Consider the following 25,120-nt stretch of genomic DNA (forward strand, 5'->3'; position numbering starts at 1 on the left):
TGTGTGTCACCTTTCCCTCTGATGCAGCCAGGTGCAGTGGTTGTGGATGGGCCCAGCTTAAAGCGGGAGAGGTGACCCATGGCATTAGGGCCCAGAGAAGCTGGTGGAGGAGGCCCCACTTATTTCAAGCCCAGAAATCTTAGCACATAGATTGGGTGAGTTGAAACAGAGGTCCCACTGAGTGAAGGAGATTCCCCCTGTCAGCAAAAACTGGGTTGGAAGAATCCACTTCCTTTAAGGCTGCTGTGCTCACACTTTCAGCCATCTGTGGGGCGTATAGGAAGGACTCTTTTCTCATGTTGATGTCACAGCGAACCAAACCTCTGATGCAGCCAAAGTCTTGGGGTGGCAAACAAAACAGGATACCTTCTCATGGCCAAAGCTTGACAGCTCAAAAGGCATACAGGAAGTCTGGATGACATGTTCAAGTCACGCTTGAGTCTGTCGTAGGAAGGGGTTGTTGTACTTCCCCATTGCACAAAGAAAGCCCTTAAAATAGCAATGGGAAAGGGACACAAACACACATTTTTGCCAAAAGGTAGGTCACTGTGACTTCACCTCTGGCTTTATGGCTGTGCTTATTGGTTCATGGGATTCACTGCATGAATCAACAGCACAGGCATAGTAGAGTGGATGAACAATAGTAATTTAAACATAGGACCTGTAATAAATGTTGCAGCGTGGGGTGTTGTTGTTCAGGGTTGCATTCCATTCCTCGTTCCCTGCCCCATCCCAGCTGTCAACATTCTGTGGCCTTAGAGCATGCTTAGTCCTAATGTGGGGCTAATTTGGGGTTCCATCCCCTCCATAGGGTTTTTTCTAAAGGTTTTCTGGACTTTGGCAGGTGGTAGGGCTCCCCCAAATCTGCTGAGGACTCTCACTTGTGCACGGCTGGTGCTGCAACATAAGTGGTGGCATTTGCACCTTGAACATTGCATACAGAAGAAGTGGTCACGTTGATGCTTTGCTGTGAGAAACACATGGCCCTCAGCTTTAAACCTCCTCTCCCCTTCATATGACCTGTTTGGCCAGATAAATTTCCTTATGGATCATTCATGTCTCCCTTGTTTGTCTCTCTCCACCCTATCCATATAGGTAACACTAGAAAAATAAACAGATGTGTTGGCAGAATGTTCATGTTATTGATACCAACTTGCACTCTTTTTTTCCTAAAACATGCGTAATTTGCTTTCATCGTGTTGCAAAACCTAAATCAACAGCTGCTATTTTCTGTGATCAGTTAATGAATAAAGAATCCTGTTCCAGGCTCGAAAGGTACAGGTGGAAGAGGTGGAAAACCTGGTAAGGAGTCTTGGATGGGCTCCCAGTTGCTACCTTTCCCCTTCCTGTCACAATCCTTTGTTTTCTGCCGTCCACTCCTTCTAAGCACGGAAAATCCATCCTGTTACTTATCTCTGGTTCTGTGCAATGCACTGGGGGCGAGGGGGGATTTTAAATGCTGAACGCCTCTACTAATTTTCCCTTTCAATTAGCATTCTCTAATTTTCACATTTATTATTGACTTGGTCAACTTCAGATCTTGTGAGATGGCCGTTACTTTTTTCCAAAAATGAAACACTCTAAGAAAGGCTGTCATTACGAAATCGAAAACCGGATAGTGATCTATTTTGTACATCACAGCAAGCTGTAGCTAATAGTTTACCATCATGGTTCCTAGAGGGCACTTTCACTCCACCCCACAAGTAAGCAGAGGAAATAAGCCATGATCCCTAGCTTAGGTGTGCTTCTGAGCCAGGCACAATGGTCTGTTTTGCTCCAGCAACCCATCTTCAGTTACTACAGATTGTGGCTTCCAGGGAGCAAAACCAACTGTTGTCCCTGGTTCAGATTTAAACTTAAGGCAAGAATTGTGGTTTGTATCTTCTGCCCACTAGTGGGAAGGAATGAAACAGATGGAGAAAGGCATAACCACAGTTTAAGGGAAGGTGTGGCCTAATATCACACTGCTGGAAAGCTTCAAGGAGGGATGGGGAACCTGTGACCCTCCAGTTGTTTCTGGATTACTGGCCATTGGCCGTGCCGGCTGGGTGTGACGCAGGGCAGAAGATCCCTCACCCCGGTTCAGAGCCAGTTCCTTCCTGTATTTATGTGGAGAGAGCACACGGGGAGGAGTGTCCAGGGAACACTTTTATTTGTTTTCCTGTTACCTAAAGCAGCACTTCCTTTTTTTCTTTTTCTTTTAAGCTGAGAGAGGTGCTTCCCGTCAGGGTTGTTGTGGGCCAGTTGCACTATTGACCTGACCGTCAGCATCATTATAAGACAGGGACAGGGAACCTTTTGCTTGTGGGCCAAATGTGACCCATAATGTCTCTCCATTTGACCTGCCAGGCCATTTTTAGAAAGCCATGCCCTGCACCTGACATTGTGATGGGTAAAGGTGAGGTGTGAAAGGAATAAACAGGAATTCAGGTTGACTTTGAATTGTTCCTCTGCTTGAGCAAGGCAGACTCCCAACCACCCATCAACTGATGCCTGGTGAGAGCACAGCTTAATCAAGGAGGGTGGAGCAGTTCCCACTGAATGAAAATAGGACTGATAGGAAAAGGGCTTTCAAACACCCCTGTGCTGTTCTTCAAATCTCCGAATTTCAGCGGTTTAAGGAGATGCTTACAAAGGGCTTACAAACACCCCTGAGCTGTGTTTTGAAGTCCTAACAATTGGAGCTTCAAAGCGCAGCATGATGTCAGGTGATTGACATATGGGTGACCCCATGCACCTGCAAAATTTGGCCTGCCAGAGTCTGGGGAAATTTAGATCTAGCTTGCTGGCCAGAAAAGGTTATCCACCCCTGTGATAAGGGCCTGTCTTTATATTCTCCAACCAGTGGGGCCTGGGAGAAGGATTTGCCATCTAGCTTTTCCAGTTCTCCTTTTTCTTTCCCAGCTTTCTCCTCTGCCTGCTCCCTTCTCCTCTCCACTGCTATCCAGCCTTGTGGGTTCCTTGCTTGCTTGCTTCTACCCACAGTATCACGTGGGAGAGTTTGGAAATTTGTACATGATGTGCTTGGTCTTGAATTCTAAGCAAGCAATAACAAATTGATCTGTGTCTTAAGTTTTTGTAAATTTTTTCTATACCACTTCATTTCTGAGGTTTCAAAGCGGCGTACATAAGAATTATAAAAGCATACAGTGGATAAAATCAATTAAAATGAATCATCTTGCATGTGGCTGATCAGAGCTGTTGTTATCCCAGCTGGCCATTGCCAAAGCATGGTGTGTATTTGTTTCCTTCTTAGCTACTGGAAAATTTCCTGCGCAACATTAATGCCGAAATGTTTGACTTTGAGTTTAGCGGGTTGCATAGGAGGAGAAAGACCTGGACTATACACACAGCTGTAGAAATCACTTTGATTCCCACCCCCAGCTGACTTTTAATGATATATTGACCTACATTGATATCTGCCATCACTTTGTCTTGTTTTAAATAGTTGTTCAGATTTTTAAAATTTATTTTTATTATTGTTTTGTATTGTAAGCCACCTTGTTTGAGTACATGCCCTGAAAGGTGCACATAGGTCACATAGAATTGTAGAATGGGAAGGTGGCCTCAAAATACTTTAATATTAATAGAGAATAGGGTTCTGAAGTGATAAAATACTCCAGGTGTTGGGAGGCAAATCAGAAGTTTTGAAACTCCCTTTTGTGAAAACACACATACAGGAAAAAACCAACCCCCTGAGAATAGAAAACTAGCGCAGATGAAACGAAGGTTAGAAATCTACCCTACTGTCCTAGTGTTCTGTTTTCATTTGCAGCGAGTTTATATTGTGTGTGCACGCGTTCAGAATGCATATCCCCCCTCACCTGTAGCCTGAAATGGTACATTCGGGTTGCCAAGTGAAAAAAGAGAGAGCAGGACTTTTATCGTTGCGTTAAGCGGGGATTTCAGCAGCTGAAGCTCATCACGACAGGCGAAGAAGAGGACAGTGCTACTGCCCTTTAATGGAGGTGTGTTTCTACACAACTATTCAGAAGCTACACCTTCTGAAATTCCCCACCTACACAACACACCTATTAGTCACAGTGTTTCTCAGATTTGGGTCTCCAAGTCTCTGTTGCCAGACTACAAATTCCATCACTCCTGACCACTGATCCTGCTAGCTAGGGGTGGTAGGAGTTGTGGTCCAACAACAGCTGGGGACCCAAGTTTGAGAAACACTGCATTAGAGGTAGAGGGGCCCTCTCTTCTTCACCTGCCCACGCTAACCAGTCCTCCTAAAGGTCCCAGCATCATCATGTCTTGCAGGAGGACATCCATTAGTTCGTCCTGCACACTTAATTCAGTTTTATGAATTTAGCAAACCTCAGCAGATTGCTAAAACACACACAGAGTTTTCCATTTCTGGAAGTGTTTGGTTTGAATAGTCATGCTGTTGTAGAAGGATTCTTCCTGCCTTTAATTCCAATAGGGCAGGAGGGGGGAACTTGTGGACCTACAGATGTTGGTTGGACTGCAACTCCTATCATCCGTGATTGGTCATACTGGCTGGGGGGTGATCGGAGTTTGATTCCAACAGCACTTGGAGGTCTGCAGGTCTACCCCCCACTCTACTGTAGGGATACCGTAACACCTGTAGATGTTATTTTTTAAGAAATAATTGTTTTTAGTTTTGCCACATCTTTTGACTGCACTGGTCCCAAGAGCAGCGCACAGAAATGCACACTAAAATACTAAAGCAGCAGTCTGTATAAAAACCTGAACAGTTCCGTCACAGGAAAACACACACCAAAAGCAACAACCAAATAAATAATCCAGCGAAACCACAAACAGACAGAATAATGGGAGTTGCACCACTGGCATATCTGTCTTGTGTGCACTAAAATGATGGCAGAAAATCTCTTGCCACAGAGTATGGGATTCCAGAGTGCTCTTTGCTACCCTTCTTCAAGGGCAGCCTCACATAGGGCAAGTTAGAGTAGTCTAGAAATCATTTGAGTATTTGAGTATGCTTAGCCAATGGCAAGCGAGGGATGGGGCATTGACTCGGAGTTGCCCTTGTTGTTGTTGTTTTGCTTCTTCTCACATCTTAAGTCCTTGTTTCCCAATCGGTACCTAACCAGCACCAGTCCAACTAAGAAATGCTTCTCTTCCTCCTGAATGCAGCACTTAAAGCCATCTTCCTTTTAACAAATAGGAAACAAATGTCTTTTTGAACCTAAAAACTATTTCATGGGCTAATACAAGCAATTCCATCCCCTTCCAACCTTTCAGGGTTTTCAGATGATGACTTGGCTGGAATTGTGGACGAGGGTGGCTACCAGCCAGATAAAAAGAAAGGTAAGTTCTCTTTTTGTTGCTTAGCTAAGAAAGGGGACACCAACAAAAAGGGACACAAAGTACATTTTTATATTGGCAGTCCAATTGCAAAGTTAATGCCTGTAGAGCAGCTATGGGGAAATCTGTGGCACTCCAGCCTAAAACTCCCATGATCCCCGACAACTGCCCTTGTGTCAAAAGCGAGCCAGAAGTAAATCACACCCTGCTAGTTGGAGTTAACTCATGACACGGGTGTCGCTGTGGTCTAAACCACTGAGCCTCTTGGCCTTGCCGATCGGAAGGTCGGTGGTTTGAATCCCTGCGACGGGGTGAGCTCCCATTGTTCTGTCCCAGCTCCTGCCAACCTTGCAGTTCGAAAGCACACCAGTGCAAGTAGATAAATAGGTACCGCTGTGGTGGGAAGGTAAACGGTGTTTCCATGCGCTGCTCTGGTTCGCCAGAAGCAGTTTAGTCATGCTGGCCACATGACCCGGAAGCTGTACGCTGGCTCCCTCGGCCAGTAAAGCGAGATGAGTGCCGCAACCCCAGATTCGTCTGCGACTGGACTTAACTGTCAGGGGTCCTTTACCTCTGCCTTTTTATGCACCAACTTGGCAGAGTGTAAGGACGAATGAGCGCAGAGCTTGCCCCCAAGGAGCAGTTGCTAACACTGAAGTTCTCCCTGTCCCCACAGCTGCTAAGTCCCCTTCTCCCCAGGGTTTTTTCCAAGGAATCTGAGACTGTCCTTTCATGTCTGCTTTTGCTTCTCCTGTTTCATGCCCCTTCTGGTTCTGGGAGACCAGGTGGGAGGAGAGCTTGTTGCAGCAGGAGGGGGAGACACCCATGACACTTCACCAGGCACACTCATCTCTCTCTCTTGGCCTCCTCCCCTGCTTCAGCTTCTGCCTCTGATTCTCTGCCACCGACTGTTGAGCCCTGTTACCTTTTCAGCATCTGACCCCACCTCTTCCCAGTTGTCTCTCTCTTCTTGTGACTGCTCATCATTGTCCCACCACCAATCCCTGGGCTCTGAGCCTTCTTCCCTTGGTGGTCCCCTAGCTGGTTCCTCCCACCATTCCTGTGCGTCCAACTAGTCCATGATACATTGCTGGCTAGTGCTGGTGGGAATCATAGTCCAGCAACATATCCAGGACCACAGGTCCCCCATCTGGTATAGGAAGCTGAGACCACTGGGTCCACCTTGCTCAATGCTGTTTACAGTCTGGTAATGGCTTTGCAGACAATGGACAGGAGCCTTTCATCTTGCTATGAGGACGGCAAGCATTGAATGAGGGGGCTTTGTATATGCATAGCTACACCCCTTCCCTGCTTAGAGATTAGGTATCCGACTGAAACAGTGGGCAGGAAATGATTCTACAGCTTCCTTGATAGGTGGCCAGTCATTTGAATTTTCAGAAAAAAACAGTGATGGGTTTCTTTGATTGCTCTTACCCATTTCCTGCTCTCCTAATTCAGATATATTTAGCATTTTAAAAGAAAAAGAAGTGAGGCAGCCACAGGCTGCAGCATTTGAAACCTCCACAGCAATTGGCTGTATGAACTCTGGCTTCAGTTGATTGAAGCCATTTCTCTCCAGCTGTAGACTCTGCTGCCAAAGGGGTTATGGAGAGTTTACAAGCATTCCAACGTTTCAGAGGCACAGGCCATTCCAAAGCATGAGAGCAGATGTGGACATCTGGAACTAGTAGGAAGGGGATTCAGCAGAGAAGTGTGTTTGCGGCATTGAAACGTTGGTCAGCAGTTGCATGTGTGAAAGTTATATAGTATGTCCTAGTGGCGTGAATGAGGATAGCATTTGGACAAAAGGGTAATGGGCTTGTGTGGATAGTCACTTGTGTTGTGTCTTTAACACAGTGGTGGCTGGTGCCCATTAGAGCTGGTAGGTTGGAAGGCAGGAAGCCCAAATAATAAAGGGAATGGAAGCCAATGAATTTGGCTAGTTTTGCCACCATCTACTTTGCAGAGTTCTGCAAGAGGAGGGGGAAGCTGACAGGCAGTGGTTTCAAGTAATAAGGCAGGCAGAAACACAGGAAGCTCCCTTATACTGAGTTCACACCAGTATTCCATAGCTCAGTACTGTCTGCTCTGACTGACAGTGGCTCTTAGGGGTTTCAGACAGGAGGCATTCCCAGTCCTACTTAGACTTCCCAGGGATTGAAACTGGGTCCTTTTACATGCAAGTACCCAGCCACTGAATTGCAGCTGCTCCAGTTGGTGTGGGCTGGCCAAGGGCAGACTGGAGTTGGTGGGGCAGCATCCTGCTTGCCGCAACGGACCAGCCTCCACTGATTAAACGTATTTCCCCCCACAAGCTTCCATCTAATACTGATTTATTGCGTCGTCGCTTTCTATCCTGCAGACATTTGCATTGATGCAGATGACATTATTACTATGAGCTTACCCACTTCAAAAGGGGGGAAAAGAACTCTTCCTGGTTTTCCTACTGGACCCCTAGGGGTTACGTCAGTGCCCTAAATTGAAACCAGGGCTATGTGAGGAGCAATAGTAAACCCCTAGTTATGATTCTGTAGGAACACAATCTGTTCCTGCATCCATCATATTGGTGAGTCAGTTTCCCCAAAGATTTGTTGCGGTCAGAGATATTGTGTGCACTGTGTGTTAGTTTCTCCAACTTGATTACAAATGGGAAAAATATATAGCACAGATTCAAGTTACCAGTAAGGAGATTCTGACTAAACATAAGGAAGAGCTTTCTTGTGTTTAAGAGCTGTTTGGTGGTGGAACGGACTCGCATGAGAGGGGCTGGACTCTCCTTCCTTGGAGGGTTTTAAGAAGAGGTTGGATGGCCATATGCAATGTATGGTCTAGTTGAGATTCCTGTATTGGAAGGGATTGGACCAGATGACCCCCAGGTTCCCTTCCTACTTTACAATTCTATGATTCTATGATTCCATTCCCTGCCTATCATTTTGCACCTTGCTCTGGCAAGTGGATCTTCTTCTTCTAGTGAGGAAGGAAGTAGATAACCCAAGCCTGATGTTTTTCCTTCCCTGGTTTAGAATACAAGCAGTGACTGTTTTGCATGGGGGTTCCATTCCTGGCCCCTCTGCACGCCAGCGGAGGGTGCATAAGCCCACCCTGTTATGCCCTGCTCCTGTTCTGCCCTCTTCCAGGTCCAAAAGGAGCCAAGTGTTGGCGATTGCATGTCAGTCGGATGCGCCTAAAATGCTTTCCCAGCCCTGTTTCTGCAGGAGCTAGTGCTCTGGGCATGCCTCCTGCTAGGAATGAGTCTAGAGCAATGACCCATGAAAGGTGACAGCCTCTTTTCAGGGCTCTCAGCTTATCTTCTCTAGGAACGATGGATTCACACCCAATGCAGAGATGCAGCGGAATCACCTGACCCTAGCAGAACCTAATGGGGGGCTCCTCAGGAGGTGGCTACCTTGGGATCACAGGAACCTTTAAACATTCGCTTTAACTCCTTGCCTAATAATAATAATTTATTTATACCCTGCCCATCTGGCTGAGTTTCCCCAGCCACTCTGGGCAGCTCCCAATCAAGTGTTAAAAACAATACAGCATTAAATATTAAAAGCTTGCCTAAACAGGGATGACTCCTTTAAAAGACACTTCAGATGTCTTTTAAAAGTAGGATGATGTCTTATTTCCTTGACATCTGCTGCGAGGGCGTTCCACAGGGCGGGTGCCACCACCGAGAAGGCCCTCTGCCTGGTTCCCTGTAACTTCACTTTTCACAGTGAGGGAACCACCAGAAGGCCCTCGGCACGGGATCTCTGTGTCCAGGCTGAACAATGGGGGTGAAGACACTCCTTCAGGTATACTGGGCTGAGGCCATTTAGAGGTCAGCACCAACACTTTGAATTGTGCCCGGAAATGTACTGGGAGCCAATACAGATCTCTCAGGACCAGTGTTATGTGGTCCTGGCGGCCACTCCCAGTCACCAGTCTAGCTGCCGTATTCTGGATTAAATGAGACTTACCAACCCAAGGGAAGCACCTTTTGCAGTATTAAACTGCTGCTATCTGTTAAGGTCCATGTGGATTCCAGCAGTTTTTGGACACATCAGATGATCTTCCACCCCCAAGTCTCAGTATCCTACAAAGGAGTCATTTTTTTTCAGACCACCCCATCATTTTTTCCAAAGTAGGGTGGAGCAGGGAGGGGTGGGAGAGAGAAAGAGAGAGAAGAAAAATGCTGCCTATGCTGCAGAGTGCAGAAATTTGCAGACAAAGCCTCCAGTCTCTGCAAACCCCACCCACCTCTTGACTGCGCACAGCGCTAAATTTATAATCAATCTCATTTATTGCTCAATGCAGTGCTACTGAAGCAGCAGCTGGTTAATTAATATGAGGGCTACCAGTGTGTGTCTCTGTGTATGCGCAAGGCTGCAGTTGCAGAGCAGTCGAGCCCTATTCACACAAGTTCCTTCGTCAACATTTTAGAAGATAATTAACGCTGCCCCAGGATTTCTACATTCTCCCCCACACTTCTCAGAATTGGCTTTGGGAGGAGGGGTGTGAGAGGGAGGACATGATCCCCCCACCCCCGATTTGTCCTTGCTTTCAACTCCAAGATGTAGATCAGCCATCTCTTGACAGAATGATTTTCATGGAGGCAAACTCGGGGCAGGCATGACATCAGGGCTGCAAAACGATGTGTGCATTAGAGGATGGCGGGGGGGGGGGATCTCTGCACAACACCTGGTGGGGGTCTTAGCATTCTGTTTGTAGACCTTTCCTATTGTGCAGCTTTTCACATGTGTTTTTTTTCCTGTGAATATTGTTGCAAAAAGCAGTCCTAGAAAGTAGAAACAATTTGTTGGAAATAGCCCCGACAGAGCTTTGTTGGCAGCTAACCTGCACATTGATTGTAGCCAATGCACCCTGTCCGTAGTGCTGCTTTGGAGGTAGGCATGCCACCTGGAACGTTTTGTCCCATTTATTTGGCAGGGGGGGTGTCCCTCTGAACCAAAAGGTCAGATTTGAAGAGACTCTGTCCAGGGCAGGGGGAATGTATAATACTTGGACCAACTGAAATGGCCCAACCCAATAGAAATAGGCTAACATTTTATCTGCACAGTTGAAACAGGCCAGGAAAAGCTGAATTCTATGCTGCCTTTTGTTGCATAATAATTGTTTTGAATAATTTATTGGACAGTTTGGCATCATCAGCCTGGTTCTGCGAGTCACAGGAGGAGTCCTCCACCCATAGCCACTAGAATCCTTACTCAGCCATCCTATGGGCTGCCATTGGCAATACGCTTTCGAGAGTATCATTTCATCAATGACCACTAGAAACATGTTGGCTTCTTTCTTAACAAAGGCTGGATTCTCAGCTATTCCCCAACCTGGTGTTCTGCCCAATGTTTTGGACTCCAGTCCCCATCATCTTTGCCCATTTGTTTTGGTGGCTGGTGCTGATGGGAGTTGTAGTCCAAAGCACAGGGTTGGGGAAAGCTTTGCCACACTGTGTTACACTGGACGCTCAGGTTGCAAATGTAATCCATGCGGGATGCACGTTTGCAACCCACAGCATTCGCAAACTGCAGTGTCGTGTTTGCGCACACGCGGGTTGCGATTCGGCATTTCTGCGCATGCATGATTTAGCAGTTCTGCGCATGCACAAGCGCCAAACCCCGGAAGTAACCCGTTCCGGTACTTCCGGGTTTCGGCAGTCCGTAACCTGAAAAAACACAACCTGAAGCGTCTGTAACCCAAGGTATGACTGTACTCTCTTTCAGCACACCTGAAGAACCATAATACAGTGGTGCCTCGCAAGACGAAATTAATCCGTTCCGTGAGGCTCTTCGTATAACGGTTTTTCCGTCTTGCGAAGCAAGCCCATTGACAGCTTAGCGGATTAGCGCTATTAGCGGTTTAGCGGCTTTTAGCGGATCAGCTGATAAGCGGCTTAGGGCTTAGGAAAAGGGGGGGGGGAGGGAAAAAACCCCGCAGGAACTCGCAAGACATTTTCGTCTTGCGAAGCAAGCCCATAGGGAAATTCATTTTGCGAAGCGGCTCCAAAACGGAAAACCCTTTCGTCTAGCGGGTTTTCCGTCTTGCGAGGCGTTCGTCTTGCAGGGCACCACTGTAGAAGCATAACCTTGAGTATAAATGGCAACTTCACGTGTTTAAAATTAACCTTATTCTTGGTTATGAATGAAGGCAGATACTTTTGCCCCAAGGAGCCACTGTCTCTAGCTGGAAGGGAAAACTTTCCCCCATCTCTGCACACTAACTGGACTGAATGGCACTGTATTACATCTCTTTCCATCCCCCCCCCTTCTCTGACTCAACTAGGAAATGTACCTGCTCTGAAAAATTGCTCAATTCATTGTACAAAGTATGGTAATCATGTCTCTGCCTCTCTTAGCCTCAGCTTTCTGGCTCCTATCTGTAAAATGGGGATAATGATCCTGACATTTCTTCCAGAGTGGTTGTAAACATTAATGAGACAATACATGAAGTGCTTCAAACATTTACAATTGCTTTAAATAAATACCTATTGTTATTTCCAGGTGGAAGTTCAGGAAGTGGCGGCAGTGACAATGACGGTAAGCAGAATTCTAGAAATTGCAAGTCCATCTCTGCTTCACACAGATCCCTTTCTGTGTCCTGTATCTAAGCTGAACTGCAGGTGCCTGAGCTGACTACTTAAACCTCCCCGCTCCCCAAATAGCTTGACTCTAACATCCATGGCACACATGGAGAGGCCCCTGAACCATGCAATATAGTATTGCAAGTTTTGTGATTACCCCTTTGAGATTACAAAAAGAACGTGGAGAGTAAAATGAGCCACATAATATATAAATGTGTTGGAAATAGTTGGGCAAGAGTTATCAAATTGTGATGTCGGGTAATATCAATTATTGCCCTTTTCACATTTCTTTTCAAGAGGGTCCCTATCATTGGGCTATACCCACTGTTTGAATTGTCCACTTGAAATCAGTGGGCATTCTCCATGGATTTCAGGGGACGCAGGTGGCGTTGTGGGTTAAACCACAGAGCCTAGGACTTGTGATCAGAAGGTCGGCGGTTCGAATCCCCGCGATGGGGTGAGCTCCTGTTTCTCGGTCCCTGCTCCTTCCAACCTAGCAGTTTGAAAGCATGTCAAAGTGCAAGTAGATAAATAGACAGGGAGGTAAATGGCGTTTCCATGCGTTGCTCTGATTCGCCAGAAGCGGCTTAGTCATGCTGGCCACATGACCTGGAAGCTGTATGCCGGCTCCCTTGGCCAATAAAGCGAGATGAGCGCCGCAACCCCAGAGCCGGTCATGACTGGACCTAATGGTCAGGGGTCCCTTTACCTTTACTCTTGAGTATAGCTAACATTAGATCTCACACATCGTTTTTAAGTAAAGTCAAATTTCAGCCTTGCCAAAGGCCCTTTGCAAACAGGCACTGTTACCTGAAACTCAGGGGAGGGGAACCTTTTCGTCCCCTTAGACAAGATCCTTATCAGGATCTGGTAAGGGTGGGGGAGGCTTTAAGATCAGAGCAAGATTGAGGACTTAAAAGGGGAGAGGCATTCCTCTCCCCCACCCCTTAAATATTGGCACTTGTGTGTTTCTGCACAAGCTGCTTCAAACAGTGCACAAGAAGTGTGAGCTGCTTCAAATAGCACTTTTGAGAAGCACTTGAAAGTAGCTGCCAAGGTCCCATTTTCAGCTGAAATGGGACCTTAAAGCACTTCTCAAAAGCACTTTTGAATCATCTCCTCCTTCATTTAAAGGACAAGGGGGCAGATGCTTCAAACAGCACTTCTGAGAAGCTATTTAAAACAGCCCATGTGATCTTGCTTCAGCTGAAACTGGACTGCAGGCTGTTTTAAAGTGCTTCTTAAAAGCATACTTTTGGTGTTGCTGCTCTTGCTCAGCTGATCTGCAGAGATTAAATCCTGCTGCTTTGGCTGTGCGATCCTGTTCTCTGATAGGAATAGAGGACCCAGCTGATCCAGGATTTAACACCAGTGACACAGCTGGTGGCTGGGTGTGGTTTGGAGAAAATGATTTTGTGGTCCAAATTGGACCACCTGATGGGCCAAAAGAAGCCTGCAAGCTAGAGGTTGCCTATCCCTGCTCAAGGCGGAAGCTCAGTCCACCTAAAGGTAGGAGCTCCTCAATGCTGAATCAAGTACAGAAGTTCCCATCTCTTTTTGGTAGATGTTTGTCCTTGCTAAATTCATTGTACTTCTTCTTTAGTGCAAACCCTAGTTTACTGTTGCATCTGAACTGGCAAACTATGATTTACACTCCATACCTGAACTGCAGATGAGTTTGAGGTTCATTTGTAAATCCCGGTTTGGAGGACAAGCTGCTATGTCTGATTAGGCAAGTTGCCACTTTTGATTGCTCCTCAAACCAGGATTACAAACCAGCTTCAAAATTTTAGTGCAAGATCCTTCTATGGTATTCAGGTACAAACAATAACTTCCTAATTCAGACATCAACTGTGGTTTTCTGTAAAGATGAAGTAACTCGTTGAATCAGAGGGGAAAACATAAATGAAAAAGGTTTATTCACACAATGCCAAACTGTAATACAGAATTGGATGTGAAGCAGACCACTGTGATATACCTAGCAAACAAATCAACATAGTAATAGGTTGACAATTACAAGTACATTAACAAGCATGACTGCATGAAGGACCTGTATTAAATGTATATTAAACAGGCTTGGCCCAGTATACCTGAAGGAGTGTCTCCACCCCCATTGTTCAACCCAGGCACTGAGGTCCAGTGCTGAGGGTCTTCTGGTGGTTCCCTTACAGCGAGAAGTGAAGCTATAGGGAACCAGGCAGAGGACCTTCCCGGTGGTGGTGCCCACCCTGTGGAATGCCCTCCTATCAAATGACAAGGAAATTAAAAACTATCTGACTTTTAGAAGACATCTGAAGGCAGCCCTGTTTAGAGGAGTTTTTAATGACTGATGTTTTAATGTACTTTTAATATTTTGTTGGTAGCTGCCTGCCCAGAGTGGCTGGGGAAACCCAGCCAGATGGGCGGGGTATAAATAATGAACTGGTGGTTGTTGTTGTATGTTTTATTTGACACATTTCTGCACTGGTATGTTTTCTGCTGGCCTTTTGCAGGTGCCTTAGTAGTAGAGACGGGAACAATTGCTGGCATTGTCAGTGGCCTTGCCATGGCCCTGATTGGTGCTGTGAGCAGCTACATCTCCTACCAGCAAAAGAAGTTCTGCTTCAGCATACAACGTAAGTGACTCTTCCTGCCCTTGCAAGGCCTGTCTGCAAGTTGGAGTGAAGCCCCAAATGGGTGTTAAGGATTTGTGAAGGGGTCGAGAACCAGCCTTCCCATCCACTGTAGGGTCTTGAACCTTGTTCACAAAAAGTGCCCAGCAAATGAACATCATTGCATTGCCAATATAGGAGGTGGGGTGTGTTCAAAAATTGGCTCTCTCCTGAACTTCTGTCCTGGCAGTGAGGAAGGCTTGCACAACTTCCAACCTGCCAGGTCCGATTCAGCCTATTGGGGTGCTTAAGGACATTAAGAACAGAAAAGGCTAACCAGGCATAATATATAGCTTGCAAATAATTATTATTATTATTATTATTATTATTATTATTATTATTATTATTCATTTCATTTTTATACCACTTTATATTTTTAAGAAAAATCTCAAGGTGGTTTACAGCATATTAAAACATCAATAAAACAACCCAGAATCAAACATTTTGGAAGAATGTCAAATATTATACATTCAAAGCAACATAATTAACAGAAAACGAAAATAGTATCTTAAAGATTTCAAAATAAAACATTGCAAAGGAGGTCAGCTACAGAATACATATTTGATGCAAAGTTAACAACAACAAAAATCTTAAACATTTCAGAAAAACGAAAACCATTGCTAAATGAAATCAAATATAAAATACACGTTTAAAACAGCATAATTAACAAGAGAATGAAATATTATCGTAAGTATGACATGGCTGTTTGGCAGGCACGAAAAGATGGGGCAAAAGAATCCAATAGTTAGGGTTTGCTGTCAGGCATAGCAATGTCCCTCGGGTTTCACCTGGTGCCTCTTTAGTAGAGCTGGTGAGTCTGGGCCCCGCCCCCTAGGCCAGGTGGAAAGGGCATTGCAGGGAGCGGCCTTCAGCACTCACAGCCATGGTGGGGCCCATGGAAGGTTGTCTTAGACCTGGCCATAATTTCATGCATATCCCAAAGAGCTGCTGCCGAAAAACATAGGAAGAGCCCCACTGGATCAGGGCAGTGTCCCAGCAAAGTCCAGCGTCCTGTACTCACAGTGGCCAACCAGATGATCCAATGGGAAGCCCCCAAAGCATGACGTAAGAGTGTGTGTGTGTGTGTTTGTGCGCGCATGCGCTCCCCAGTAACTGGCATGCAGAGGCTACTGCCTCTGACAGTGTGCATTGTGTAGACTGTGGCGTAATACTAATCTGGGTTTCCAAGGGCTTTTATTAATAATAGTGAGAATCTCTCATTTTAAAATCAAATTCCTAGTGCATCTCCCTCTGCTAGCTGCAGGGATAGGAACCACACTCAGCCTCCTGCAATGAAATTGCTATTTTCACAGGAGTCTCTAAAACAAACAGGTGTGTGCCTGAGTAAATTAAGCCAGCAGGAAAGTCAAGAGGAATGTGATAAAATGAACCCCTCCTTTACTTGTGTTGTTTCTTTGCCCCATCAGTGATATTTTTGAAGAACAAAAAACTCTTTGCTTGCGCTCTCTCTCTCTCTCTCTCTCACACACACACACATGCTCTCTCTCTTTCTGGAAAAAAGCTTCAATAAAGGCAGCACTGAGAGAAGGCAAAACCCTAGAAAGACGGCAGGAAATTAAAGTTAATTATAAAGGAGGCTTAATTTAAGCCATCAGACATGGCGTGCTGGGATAATGTCATGCCTTAGATGCATTGCAATGCACAGCAGAGGCTGGCGCGTCAGCCACTGAAGTGACTTTTTATTGACGAACATAAAACTGCATTTGGTGCTATCATAGACACATGGCAAGAGGGAGAGGTCTGTACAGGAGCCACAGGGCTGCAGCACATGGAGACACTCCCAGGCAGATTCATACGTGATGCTGAGCTGCCCTTTTGCACTTCTGAATGACCAATGCAAACATCCATTTACATAAACATGGCAGGAGGAGACAATTTGCACGAGTGCAGTAGCTCAGAGGCAAAACTAGCCAGCTCCCTAAAGAAGCACACTTAATGGGGCACTCATCACACCAGCAGCCTCCCATGAACATATACTTACATTGAGTCACTGGTCTATCTAGCTCAGCATTGTTCACACTGACAGGCAGCAAGACTTCAACCAGGGAACATTCGCAGCCCTGGAGATGCCAGAACTTGAACCTGAGACCTTCTCGTGCAAAGCAGGTGCTCTACCACTCAGTTAAGCCATTCCCCTTTAGCTGAGTGGTAGGGTTGAGGCGTTCATGGTCAGTTTGTCCAATGACACCCTTTGTGCTACCCAATTAAAGTCACTTGAATGCCGCTTTCTGCTTGCCCTTGGTTGTAGAAGGCCTCTTCTTCCCTTTGTCTTTGTCTTTGTACAGAAACAAAGGAACTTTGTACAGAGTGGGGAGAGCTCATTTATTTCAGACCAAACTGTTGTACATGCTTTGTAATTGCATCCTCTTTTTTGGCCCAATGAATAAAGATTGAACAGGGGTGTGGCCAGCCGGAACTTTTCTGCCCCTGTTCAATGTACACATGGATATGAAAAGCAGGAACGGCACTAGAGCAAAAGATATTCAGGCTCATTTGCAGCTTGCTTAGGTTGGCCCACCAATAACAGGATGGGGTCCCTGCACCTTTTAAATAGGTGTGTCAAAGGGAGAATTTTTGGCAGGTGTAGCTTGCATGAACTTCAGAAGAATTTGTTAATACAGATGAATTGTCCAAAAAAGGAATGGCCGTAGCTTAGTAGCAAAACTCTTCTTTACATGCAGAAGGTGCCAGGTTCAATCTCCATGGAGGGCTGTGAATGTCCCCTGTCTGAAACCCTGGAGAGCCACTGCCAGTCAGTGCAGGCAACACTGAGCTAGGTGGACTTGGAATTGGGCAGCTTCCTATGCTTCAATAAATGCCTTCAGTGTGGCAGCTGTAAATAACAACAAAAAACCAAAAACAAATAAAGGAACACCATCATAGTTCTCTGAACGATTTGAACAATGCTTGTGCTGAACACCATCAGTATACCAAGTGGATAAAGCGGGAAACAGATAATACGCGTTACATAACTTATATTGAGAGTAACCATCAAGGCAACATCTGGAATCCCTTTTAAAAAAGGGAATATTAAGAACAGATTGATAAAATGAATAATTGCCACACTTTGGCCCAAAATCTATATCTATGAGATGCTTAAAAGCTTGATAGTTCTTTATTGAAGTAGCCAGGTGTGCTCAACCCAAGAGCCACAAGCTGGCTATACAGGCAAGTTTATCATGCAAGGCTAATGCAACAGCTCAGGCAGACTGAAAAATTCCTAGACCGTTATGTAAGAGAAACATTAAAACTGGCTAAGTTCAAACTTCCCAAAGCAGCTTTAAAAACCCTGTGATGTCATTTTAAAATAGGCATAGGCAAACTCGGCCCTCCAGATGTTTTGGGACTACAATTTCCATCATCCCTGACCACTGGTCCTGTTAGCTAGGTGTGATGGGAGTTGTAGTCCCAAAAACATCTGGAGGGCCGAGTTTGCCTATGCCTGCTTTAAAACATTAAAAAAACAAAAACAAATATTAGTGTAAACAGCTAAGCTTAGCAATAAAAGTACAAAACCTTCCCCTTACTGTAGTCGCCAGCTGAAAATCCTACATATCAAAAGGTGTCTTTATGAGTTTTAGTTTGCACTTGGGACTCAACTACTAAAGTGAGTGGGGCTTCTTTTTCTGTGCTGCCAGCAAAACCTGCTAAGGACAATCGCCTGGTAAAAATAACAATTGCTGTTTTTTATGTCTCCAAAGGGAGAGCAGGCATATGCAAGCAGTGTGGAAAGGAAAGGAAAGGAAAGGGAAAGGGAAAGGGAAAGGGAAAGGGAAAGGGAAAGGGAAAGGGAAAGGGAAAGGGAAAGGACTAAATAAAGAACAGTTGGCCATGCTGGCTGTGACTGATGGAAGTACAAGCAAAATCTAGGTGGTCACAGGTTATTTACCCCTGCTCAAGGAGCAAACATTTGCGTTTTTCACAGCCTGTAATACACATTTAGTCACTTTATTGGGCAGGCTTAATTATTTTGAGTACACCTGGAGATTTTAGTCAATAACTTGAAATATATGTGGATTAATCTGGGCCAAAGTGCAATAAATACACAAGCAACCATTGCATGTGTCTGCTGGGTCTGCTTTTCAATATATGTGGCATTCTGCAGGTGCCAGTTTATACCATTGCTGCAAGCTCCCAGCTGGGTCAGGTGCCCGCAGCCCTGTGTTGGTGCACATACACACACACACACACACACACACACACACGTATGTAAGAGTCATCCTCTCATTGCCATAATTGCTGTGCCTGAATGGAGTGCCCATTGTAACCCATTGCTATGACACTCCTTCTTCTCAAGGCATGAACCCTTTATTCCTAAACACCATTGCAAATGATGGTCTTTCAGTGCCAATGTTTTTCATCTGTTGTTGCTTTCAGAGGGTCTTAATGCAGAGTACGTGAAAGGAGAAAACATGGAAGCAGTGGTGACTGAAGAACCACAAGGTAAGATACTGTTTTCAGGCTCAAAGGAGGCAAACAATTTTGTTGAAGAGTAATTCACACTGACTTAACTTTCGCTCTTTCCTTCCCAGTTAAATATTCTGTCCTTGAGCCACAGACTGCAGAGCCACCTCCGCCGCAAGAAAACGCAAAAGTCTGAATCCCAGACTTGGTCTGGAGAAGAATCAATGGCAACACACACACACACACGCTTCTCACATGCTTGTAATTTAGCTTTTTACAAACATTTGATTTGGATCCAAAGCTATTTAAATGTGCGTTCTTCTGATTAAGACAGGCTTCTTATTGTGGTAGCTGGTATTCTGGTTTTTTTCTTTTCTTCGTGAAGAGTCGTAGGTTTACATTCACATGGTCATGTAGGAGTTTTGTCAGGTTGAATACAAGAACAAAAGGGTGCTTCAAATTGGTGTTTCACATTAGAGTTAGGGATTTTCATGAAGGTTGGGGGGGGGAGAAGCAGCTGAGTTAGTGACTACAGGTGTGAGAACAAATGAAGTGCCTGTAAATTAACAGTCCAAAGCAAACCATTTAAAAAACCTTTATGAAATGACTTTCAGCCAAATTCCGGCTGACAGCCATAAGCATGTAGCTTCCACTGATAAAAGTGGAAGTTACATGAATGTTGGAGGGTGGAGTTTAGTCCTTTAAGTAGCTACACCTCAAGATATACAAGTGCCTGTGGGGTAGGTCTTCATTTGACAGAGGACAGCAGGTGAATATTACCCCATACAACTGGGCTTCTCTACAAACATCCTGAATTTTTTTGCTACCAGAACCCTATGCAGCTAGTTGTTGTGGATGCAATGTTTCCTATTTAAAAATCCAGGGACATTTCAGGAGGTCAGAATTTGAACCTATACCCAAGCCCTTCCGCTGGCAAAGAAAAGCAAGATTTCCCTTCCCTGTTCAGTCCCATAGACTTGGGCCAACAACGTGGGTTTTTTGCTCTATTTTACTCCAGATTTAGAACATGTTTGCATTTCCAGGACTGCAAGTCTGCTTGCTGCACTGGGCAATCACGAAGGTTGCAGTCGCACAATCTCTTGTGCAATGACAGAGGATATTGCAGTTCAACTGTTAGCTTGCTCCTCTTCGTTTTGTCAGACTCTAATTCCTGGGTTGGCTAAAATCCAGGAACAGAACTTACGGGCTTTCAGCTAGGAAATTAAACCACAAAATGTGATGCAACCATGGATCAAGAGCTCAGTTAGTTTCCCAGTGATCTTGTAGGCCACTGGGTTGTAACCAAGGCTATTCCTATGCAAAGCAGACCCACTGAAGTTAATGGAGATTATTAAGTTAGGTCCATTAACTTAAATGGGTCTACTTGGAGTAGAACTAAGGCTGGATGCAACCTACTGACTCCAACCTCTGCCTTGATGCAGGAAGTCTAGAGTGAGAGCACCCACAACAGTTGACTGTTCATCCTCTGCTTGAAAACCTCCAACTTAGTTGCACTTTGGGTTCTGACCTTCTAATTGAGATCTCTAACGAGATACCAAGGATGACCTGAGAGCCCTTTGGTGCAAAGCATGCACTCTTAACTACTGAGCTCTGAAGTAATCTAGGTAAAAAATCTGGCCCATGTTGGTGATTTTTAACAGTCCCACTTTTCACCATTGTAGCAAGGTGAATACTCCCATATGATTATGAATTATCAGTGATGTTAGCGAGTCATTAAAAAGGGAGTACTGTTTCTTTTTTAAAAAATGCACACATCTGTATCATAAGGTGGTGAAAAAGAACTCTTGTGGATAAAAGATCCATTTAGCTTTTGACTGTTTACAAACTTAATTTTTACTGATATATTTTTAAAAGGAATCTGGAAACATTAGCACCCTGCTCTAGCAAGGGAGATGCTGCTATGCATCTGGACTCTACTGACATGGCTGGATAAATCTCTTAATGGAAATGGAACCACCAGTTGTTATGACCCATGATTAAAGCTGGCTTGGGTCTTAGGGGTATAGCTAGGATGAAATTTTGCCCTGAGATCCTCACCTCACCTCACACATGTCCTCTTTGAGGCAGATGCCACTGATTTCAGTGGAGCATGCCTCCATGAAATGGTGCTTAAAACTGTAGCTTAGACGTTTGATGACAAATGTGCAAATTCCTTCTGCTCTGTTTTTGTTTCACCACTTGCATTTCAAGAGCCCTACAGTAGCTTTAAAGAAATTCACACCTTTTGAATGTATTTAGCTTCTATGACAATGCTACGATAAGCTCTTTTACTCCTAAATTCTCATCTTAACTGTTGGCTTCAATGGGACTAAAGCAGGGCAATACATCTAAGAAGGAATGCAGCTTACTTGCTTATTGAAGGGTGCTTCATACACTGGTCACCAGAACGGAAGCCACAGAAAGTTGCTTCTGCCTGGAAGCCTGCTGTGCCATGGACGGTCTTCACTCAAGTAGGTGAAACCACGTGAAAAGGAGCGTTCAGTCTGGTGGAGTACTGTCATGGAAACAGTTTGGGGGGCTTCTACGTTTTGAGGTTACCCTTAAGTACTGTAGAGTAGGTTTTTTAGGAAGGCTGTGGTTTGCAATTTTTGCAGAGCACAAATTAGTCAGATACTAACAATACCACACAGCTGAATTGACATAATGGTAATTTCCAACTACTATAGCATATCTTTTTTAATTTTTTTAGTCAAGTACATAAAAGATTAGAGTAGGATGAAGTAGTGCATCTTTAGATAAATAGCGGGGAAATAATAAGTGTAACTATGATGCTAGTACTTGCACTAGGAGTCATTTTCTCAGATAAATGAATATAATTCCTTATTTCTTCTTGCCAATGATGGGAAATGTTTCTGTAGATGTAAATTGTCGATTTTGTTGTATTTCTATTACTGCACTGTCCAGCCACTGATCTGAATTTTGAAAAACAGTGCATCTGAGTGTTGAAAATAACCCACTAACCACTTAGTCATTTGAAATGTGTATGTATTGCAGATTTCTTTTGTGTGTGTGTAAAAAACAAAAACTCACAATACTTCCAATAAGTAAGATATCGGGCTTTCAGGATAAGACAGTAGGTTAACCTTTAAGCTACTTCCTTCCCCAAAGCCTTTTTATATGAATTTGGTAAATGGTTATGCCTTAATGTAAATTTTAGGTAGAATATAAAAATCAAAACTATAGAAATGCACATCAAACAGGAGACACCTGTTTAAAATGTTATAGCACTATAATTCAGCATTAGGCATACAGGGCAATTATCACTACTACTATTGCCTGTAGAACCACTTTAAAATGTAGTTGAACGTATCCCCAAAGAAATCTGCTTTGTCGGATAATGGGGACTGACTGCATTCTCCACTCAAAAGTACACAAGCAGCTCTGTTCTCTGGTTCTTTGTGCTAGATCAGCAACTGAAGTCCCCTTTGCTAAGCCTGGCCCCAAGAGCTACCTGCCCACTCCCCACCCTCAGTTACTCAGCCAGGGATGAAAGTGGCAGCTACAGTAATGAGACCTGTCAGGTGGCCACTAATCTCCTCCTACAGCAGCGTTTCAGAAAAGCTAACTGCTGATCAGAGTTCTGCTTACACTATTACTATTAATAGAACGTGAAACAACCATTGATCTAGTTAGCTCAGCCCAGTCTGCTCTGACTGGCAGTGGGTCTCCAAAACCTTAGGAGGCTGAGACAAACAGAGAGGGAAGGAGTGCTTTTCCAGGCCTAATATCTGAAATCCTTTTAAATAGATGCCAGGGATTGAACCCAAGACGTTCTGCATGCAAAGCATGTGCTCTACCATTGAACTATGACCTCTCCCCATGGGGACCTTCTTTCCATTGTCTGTACACAACCAACAATATGTTTGGCTTTTCCTGGCTGATTTCTCTGTAGCAGTGCCAACTTTGTACTACTACACCTCCAGAAGGGATCCATTTCTGTTTTTCTACTCTTGTGTTTTTATGTTCATAATTAAAACTATCTGTGCACTGAAAAGCCACATAAATAAGCTCAGCCAGATGTTCCAGAATAGGTCAAGTGACATGCATTAAAGTCTTCCATCAGGCCAAAGATATATATATAAAAGACCCCTTCCTGTGCCCTGAATTTATACACAACACAAATTCTTGCAAGTAAAGAGAAGATGCCTAATTAGAGAATGGGAAAGTGATTTCCTGTATTTTTCAAAATTATGAGAATATTGGCAGGGATCTAGCCACATTAACTCACTTAAGTGTTGGCTTGGCTCTTTTCTTTCTTAACTTGTGTCTTTCTTGGCAAAGTGTTTTAAGGCCACAGCGTCAGCTGTCACTGTCTCATGCAACTAACAGCAAATGGCCCTGTTTACTATACATTATCATTGTCAATAGATTGTTTGCTGTTGTGTGAATTGAGGTTCATCCGAGAGAAAAGTGCATAACTTTACAAACATAGAAGGAAACAAAAGCAAATAGATGAACTTGGCGAAAGGGAGGGGAGGGGGAAGAGAACCCAGACAGCAGATTAAGAGAGTAGATTGTGTCCAAAAGATGCCAAGCGTTTATTTAAGCAATACATACAATTCTTTAGCTAATACAGAAATGATCTGTCCCAGATGAAAATTGTGCATTATGCTGTCAAAAGGCGGACTCATTTTGCTAAAGTGCATATAAGAATTACAGGGGAGGGAAATCCGAACTTGATTGCTGAACTACAAACTGGAAAACAATAAAAAAATTAAAGACTTGTACAACAACAATGTGCCTGTGTGTGTGCTCTGTGGGCGTGCATTTGCAGCGCAAGGCCAGCAAGCTCTTTTCCAAAATGAAAAAGGAGAGGGAAATTGCAGGCAACTTGAATCTTTTTAAACAATAGCTGGGGAATTGTAAAGCATATACCTGTCTCTGCAACCATCAAGTCAGATTTCCAATGCAGCAATGCCTACTTTCAAATGAGACACACAAATGATCTTTTTCTACCTTTTACATTGAGTGAAAAGGATTGTTTCCTTTTTGGTTGGTTTTTAAAATTAAAGCTCTGGTTGCTACCCTGCCTACTCTAGAGGAGACCAAAGGCAGGCTTAACATGAAACAATCTGGCAGTCAGTATCTAAAAGCAACATTGCAAAGCCATGACATGCACTATGTGGGACTTCATGACATTTTTCTTTGAGCAGAAGATGTCCTTAACACATCACAAGTTTCTTTTGAAACTTCCCACATGGCAAAGTGGGGCTGCACTTCGAGGAAACAAAAAGTCTAGAAGGGACTAGTTGCGGTTTTCTACACTTAATCCCAAATATTTAAAGCCTGTTTTATTTTCTAAACTAGAAAAATATAACCAACAATGTATGCCCCCACACTCTGTATCTAGCAATTAATGCTATGCTTTAGAATTTTAAGTGAAAATCTTCAACTGTTAAAAAAGAGTTTCCCCCTTTTTGAAATCCATTTGAACTCCAAATTTTCAAGAAATGTATTTCTGTTCTAGGACACTAAATACAAAATGGGATTTATAAGGAAAAAGTTAGCATGGGGAAAACTAGTATTCTTTTGAGCATGTAATAAAAGCCAGTTGGGAATTTTGTATGAAGCTTAACGTAAAAGGGAGTTTCAGCATCAAGCCTGTGAAAATAGGACAGATATGGCAGTGCAAGGTGGCATCTGAAGTGGCAGAGCTGCAAGATACCCAAGAGGTCACCCAATCCAACCCCCTGCTCAGTACAAGCTTTACAACTAGAGTATTCCTAGAGTATGTTTCTCCAGCCTCCACTTTAATACCTTCAGCAAAAGGCAGCTTGCCACCTCCCCAAGCAAAACTGCCCCATTGCAGAACAGCTTTAACTCTTAGGAAGTTTCTTTTCATGATCCCAATGCAAAGATGTTTTTACAGGGGCTAGAAAAGTGGGTGATTGGCAGTGGCTGTGAGCCTTTTTTGGCAAATATGCGACAAGTGAAGTCCGAACAGAATACTGTTGCACCAATGCAAATGCCACCTTCACTGCCCCCAGTGGTTCTGCCTAGCCTTTTACAAGCCAGAGTGCAGTCCTACTTCTCCACAGTTTGTGAGCCACCTTACTCCAATCCCTGTCACTTGAATAGACATGATGCTGGTTGGTCACTCGCATTGTATGGGCATTGCAAATCCAGAAGAAAATAAACCAAAAAG

General features: G+C 44.3%; 1 protein-coding gene across 1 annotated transcript in view; it reads left to right on the top strand.

Annotated features, from left to right (window-relative positions):
• Positions 1-23,711, top strand: part of CD99L2 (CD99 molecule like 2) — a 75,567-nt gene extending 51,856 nt beyond the window's left edge. The window contains exons 7-12 of the mRNA XM_079962929.1: positions 1,267-1,302; positions 5,233-5,298; positions 11,799-11,834; positions 14,371-14,493; positions 18,928-18,993; positions 19,083-23,711. Coding sequence (XP_079819055.1) covers positions 1,267-1,302; positions 5,233-5,298; positions 11,799-11,834; positions 14,371-14,493; positions 18,928-18,993; positions 19,083-19,150 — 395 coding nt within the window. The 3' untranslated portion in view covers positions 19,151-23,711. The remainder of the gene's footprint in view (positions 1-1,266; positions 1,303-5,232; positions 5,299-11,798; positions 11,835-14,370; positions 14,494-18,927; positions 18,994-19,082) is intronic.
• Positions 23,712-25,120: the final 1,409 nt, after the last annotated feature.

This window comes from Podarcis cretensis (genome assembly GCF_951804945.1).
Source record: "Podarcis cretensis genome assembly, chromosome: Z".
Lineage (NCBI taxonomy): Eukaryota > Metazoa > Chordata > Lepidosauria > Squamata > Lacertidae > Podarcis > Podarcis cretensis.